We start from the raw sequence: 4,065 nt of genomic DNA, 5'->3' as shown, positions 1-4,065 counted from the left end.
TGTCCCTCGTACTCAGAATGGTAAAGCGGATAATTTGGTTCGACGTGTTCGAACAGTTCCGCATCTAGTTACCTTTGTAAACAATTTCCCTTCGCATTGGCTCGTTTGAACTAATTTTGTAAGCTGTTAGTCAAAAAAAAAAACAAACAAACAAAAAGGATTATATAAATAAAGTTAATTAACTATTCTTCTTACACTTTGACTAAAAACAAAATCAGATATAAGACCTGACTTATTGTTATTTTTCATATTCAGACCTAATAATTCGAATTTGTTATTATTGATTTTCATTTATATCTGTTGAACAAAAATGAAATTGTAAGTTTTCAATATAAAACTCGGAAAAAAAGAAGTATGTTCGTTTAATTTAAATTATTTCCATTCGTCTTTGATAATCATTTACTATGTTACAAAACCAAATCGACTATTTTTAGAAATTACCGAACCAAAAAAAAACCGATTATCAATAAAATTTTGCTCTAAACTTTGTCACTCTGACCAAAAAAACAGGAGAGAAGTTTCACTTTCACATGTCATTAACCAAAAGAAACATACAAGAAGACTTCTTTACGAGAAAAGATTAGCTCCTCCTTTACGCCAAACCCCACGAACTGGTATAACACCAGACTGTTGTTGGTTACTATTGATGTTACCAACATTTGCTTCTGGTTCCACCTCACGGTTAGAATTGTTAATATCTAGTAACGCAGCCATTGATCCATCCCCAAGCCGCACTCTGTGAAACTTAGAAGTTTTCTTACGTGGCTGCTTACTTGAGGTTGACGTAGCAACGGTACTTGCTACATGTGCCTTGCCCTTATCTGACCTATATGTATTCTTATCTTTCGAAATTACTTCCTCTTCTCCTTCATGAGGATTCTGTGAAGATTGCAATCTCCTCACTGTATCCATAAAACTCTCTGCTACAGTTTCTTTCGGTTCAGCAACCTTAACAGCTTTTCCTTTGTTCTTCTTTGAATTTTGATTGTCTTTAGGTTGAGAAGAGCTCTGTGCAGCAGACTGACCATTCTCTTTTAAACCTACTCCACCTAAACTAGCATTATGGTTATCAATGAGTTCCTTCTGCCTTCTAGGGTCAGGGCACAGTCTAGCAAGATCAATAACCAAGTGAGACAATCCATAACCATTCACGTACTCCAAGTAAGTTCTTGCATCAATCGAACCTTGACGATACTGTCCTGAAACATTTTTGAAGGCCATGAAAACATCTTCATCATGTCCAAGTGCAGTTCGCATTTTCTCAATCAAAGATTTGTTGGCAGATTGTACATCTGGAGGTGGCTGGGTGTTTGAAGATCCTTGTGTAGTGCTGGATGATATCCTACGATTTTGCACAACAGCAGAAGAAACTGGAGGAAAATCAGAAGGAGAAGGCGTAAGAGATCTTGTATCAGATAGATCAGGGGCTGAGGATGAGTGAGGAATCTTATTCGCATTACGAACAGCCTGTGGAACTGCAGAAGCCAGAGGTCTAGGCTGGGAAACTCTAGCATGAGACCTAGGTTGGACTGAAGAACTAGAGGCTTGTATAGGTGTTCGCGCTATTGCTGGCCATCCTGAAGAAGAATAGTTACCGCCAGTAGTAATAGATGGTTGTGCTGCGCTTCGGTTAACCGCTGGCCATCCTTCAGAAGGACTAGCAATAGCAGAAGCAGTAGTAGTTCGATTTGTTTGACGTCTTAGACGAGCAGCCATGGTGTTAGTAGGCAAACTTTCCAAGTTCTGTCCAGATCTCGGTGGACCAGAAAGAGGAGGGAAAGCAGATTCTCCAAGACGTGAACCACCACCACCAGAGCTTCCTACAGCTTGTAGATATCGTGAAGAGGGTTCCATATCTGTAGTTGATAGAGATTCCATGGGTTGAATAAGAGAACCAGCATCATCTATGTGAATATTGTTGTTCTCAGAGGATCCAGGTGGTGCACTTGAGGGTGGCGGAGCAGGCTCTTGCCGAGAATACTCAGCCTCAGATAAACGAAGAGCCTCATGAACTGCATGATTATAATCATCATCACCAGGCTCACGACGAAATGATCGGGCTCTTCCACGACGATTCTCTTGATCATTTCCACGTCGATATCGGAAACTTGTTGGTATCTGGAGCGGAATGCAATGTTAAACACAGGCAAGCAAACATAACGATAAATTAACAAAAACAATGGAAAAAGGTGTAACATGCCTGTAATGCAGCGCTGCGCTGAGACCTAGACATTTTACCTCCATGCTCAACAGCGTTATGCCTCTGAAAAAACAAATATAAATCCTTGACAAAAATCCATAGACCGAAACTGAAGAAAAGAAAATTGAGAAATTCTCCACAAGTGTTTACTTTCAATTCTGATTCATTCTGGAAAACTATAAACTTCTTAGCAAGGCAGGAGTCGTCTTCACAAATAAAATGATCTCTGCGGAAGTGAATCTGTTGCAAAAAATAAACAGAATCAGAACAGATGCAGCCACACTTTAACTGAGCTATACTGAAAGTGGTTGATGTTACCTCCAAGTCATCATAGTTTTTGTAATATTCATACTGTCCTGAATTCGACCTATATTGGATATGTTAATTCAATGTCGTCATAGGGATAACACATTCTCAAACATGAAAAATTCATTAATACAAATAGCCAGTACCTTTGGCAAAAATGGCAGGTGTAATGCTCAGTAGTCATGTGAGTATATAATTCATTATCACCATAGAATGGATTCCTACAGAACTCACACATAGGATGTCCAGTAAAGCCTCCCCTTTCGCTCTCAGTACCATCAACTTCAGAGTCACCAGTGTGTATGTGTTGGTTCAGTTGTGCCCTAGTATACAGCTTTTGTTCACATATGAATATCTGTCCACGTAGAGAGAGAGAGACGCACACAGATGTAAAACAAATGAGCAAAACTTAAGAGAAAATACAAGATAGCAAACAATCAGCAGATAATGAAGTTTCAAAGCTCCCACCTTTCGGCCTTCAAGACATAAACCGCACATATGCAATTTGTGCTTATGATATAAATGACCCTTCAACTGTTCAACACTCTTAATACGCTGCCGGTGATGATGTCTTGGTCCAGGTCCTCCTTCCCTTGGTTGATCTTCAGCCTTGTCACAAACACCGCAGGAAAGCCTACACATAGCTTTGATCATCCTGTACTGATCCAAGTCATCAAAGAAAGCCTGAGTGTCTTCATGATACCAGAAGGATCCTACTACTCGACCTTCCTTTGGTGCTGTTGGGAAGGTGGAGAAGTCAGTGATCGTCCTTGTGTAATCACCCAATGCCTGCAAAAATTGTAATCATAAAGTCCCTTAACAGCAATTCATTGGGAGACATATATGACAAAATTACAACAATTTCTTCACTATTAAGTCATTGTAATAGAAATAATCAAATCCCAGCCATCTATCAGATTGAAAAGAAAAAGAAAAAAGAAAAAGAGTAATTGCGATAACATTGGTAACATGGATATATAATTGAAGAGTAAAAAGTAATCAATCACCTTGGTGACGAAGACGATAGGAGACTCGGTCTTACAGATACAGCAACGAGGATCGCCAAGGACGAAACGGAGACGAACGACACATGTTGAGCAAACCTCTCGGTGACCACAAGATCCATAGGCAACCCATTCGAGGTTTTCAGCGCAGACGGCACAGCTATCATCCATGTCTCTTACCTGAATTTGAGATTGAGAATTTGAGAATTTGTGTTTCCAAAGAGATGAGCAAGAGAGAGATCTAGGGTTCTGAAAGAGGGCAGGCTTAAAGGCGAAAGACGAAGAAGAAGAATATGAAAGGTCTTCGAACCATCGAGACCAGTCAAATAAATACCGAAAAAGAATTAAAAATAGGAAAATCCAAACTAATAATTAAAGAGAAAATATCATGTTTAGAGAAGAAAAAACACCAATTGTTTGTTGATTTGCAAATAAACTAGATATTTACAACCTTACTAATATTTGATTTGTATTTTTTAAAATGTACAACTTTACAAATATACATGTATATTCCATCTGTTTCCAATGTGACAAATTTTCTAATTTACCATTAAC

At 38.8% G+C, this 4,065-nt stretch overlaps 1 protein-coding gene across 1 annotated transcript; it reads right to left on the bottom strand.

Moving 5' to 3' along the window:
- LOC104749092 (zinc finger protein 598-like) lies at window positions 406–3,823 on the bottom strand. Its single transcript, XM_010470673.1, has 7 exons — window positions 3,514–3,823; window positions 2,975–3,295; window positions 2,653–2,861; window positions 2,519–2,567; window positions 2,351–2,440; window positions 2,201–2,263; window positions 406–2,118 (listed from the first exon to the last, which is right to left on the bottom strand). The coding sequence occupies exons 1-7, from the start codon at window positions 3,679–3,681 to the stop codon at window positions 568–570; spliced, it is 2,451 nt and encodes an 816-aa protein (XP_010468975.1). The 5' UTR covers window positions 3,682–3,823; the 3' UTR covers window positions 406–567.

Source organism: Camelina sativa, chromosome 16 (assembly GCF_000633955.1).
Source record: "Camelina sativa cultivar DH55 chromosome 16, Cs, whole genome shotgun sequence".
NCBI lineage: Eukaryota > Viridiplantae > Streptophyta > Magnoliopsida > Brassicales > Brassicaceae > Camelina > Camelina sativa.
Note: the sequence above shows the minus strand (reverse complement) of the source record. Positions and strands in the feature narration are given on the sequence as shown.

Excerpts from the sequence above, each read along its gene's own strand:
- LOC104749092 (XM_010470673.1), bottom strand. The coding sequence starts at position 3,681 with ATGGATGATAGCTGTGCCGTCTGCGCTGAAAACCTCGAATGGGTTGCC. Across the intron at positions 3,296-3,513 it reads CTATCGTCTTCGTCACCAAG|GCATTGGGTGATTACACAAG; the intron begins GTGATTGATTAC and ends CAATTTTTGCAG. Across the intron at positions 2,264-2,350 it reads AGAATGAATCAGAATTGAAA|AGGCATAACGCTGTTGAGCA; the intron begins GTAAACACTTGT and ends TTGTTTTTTCAG.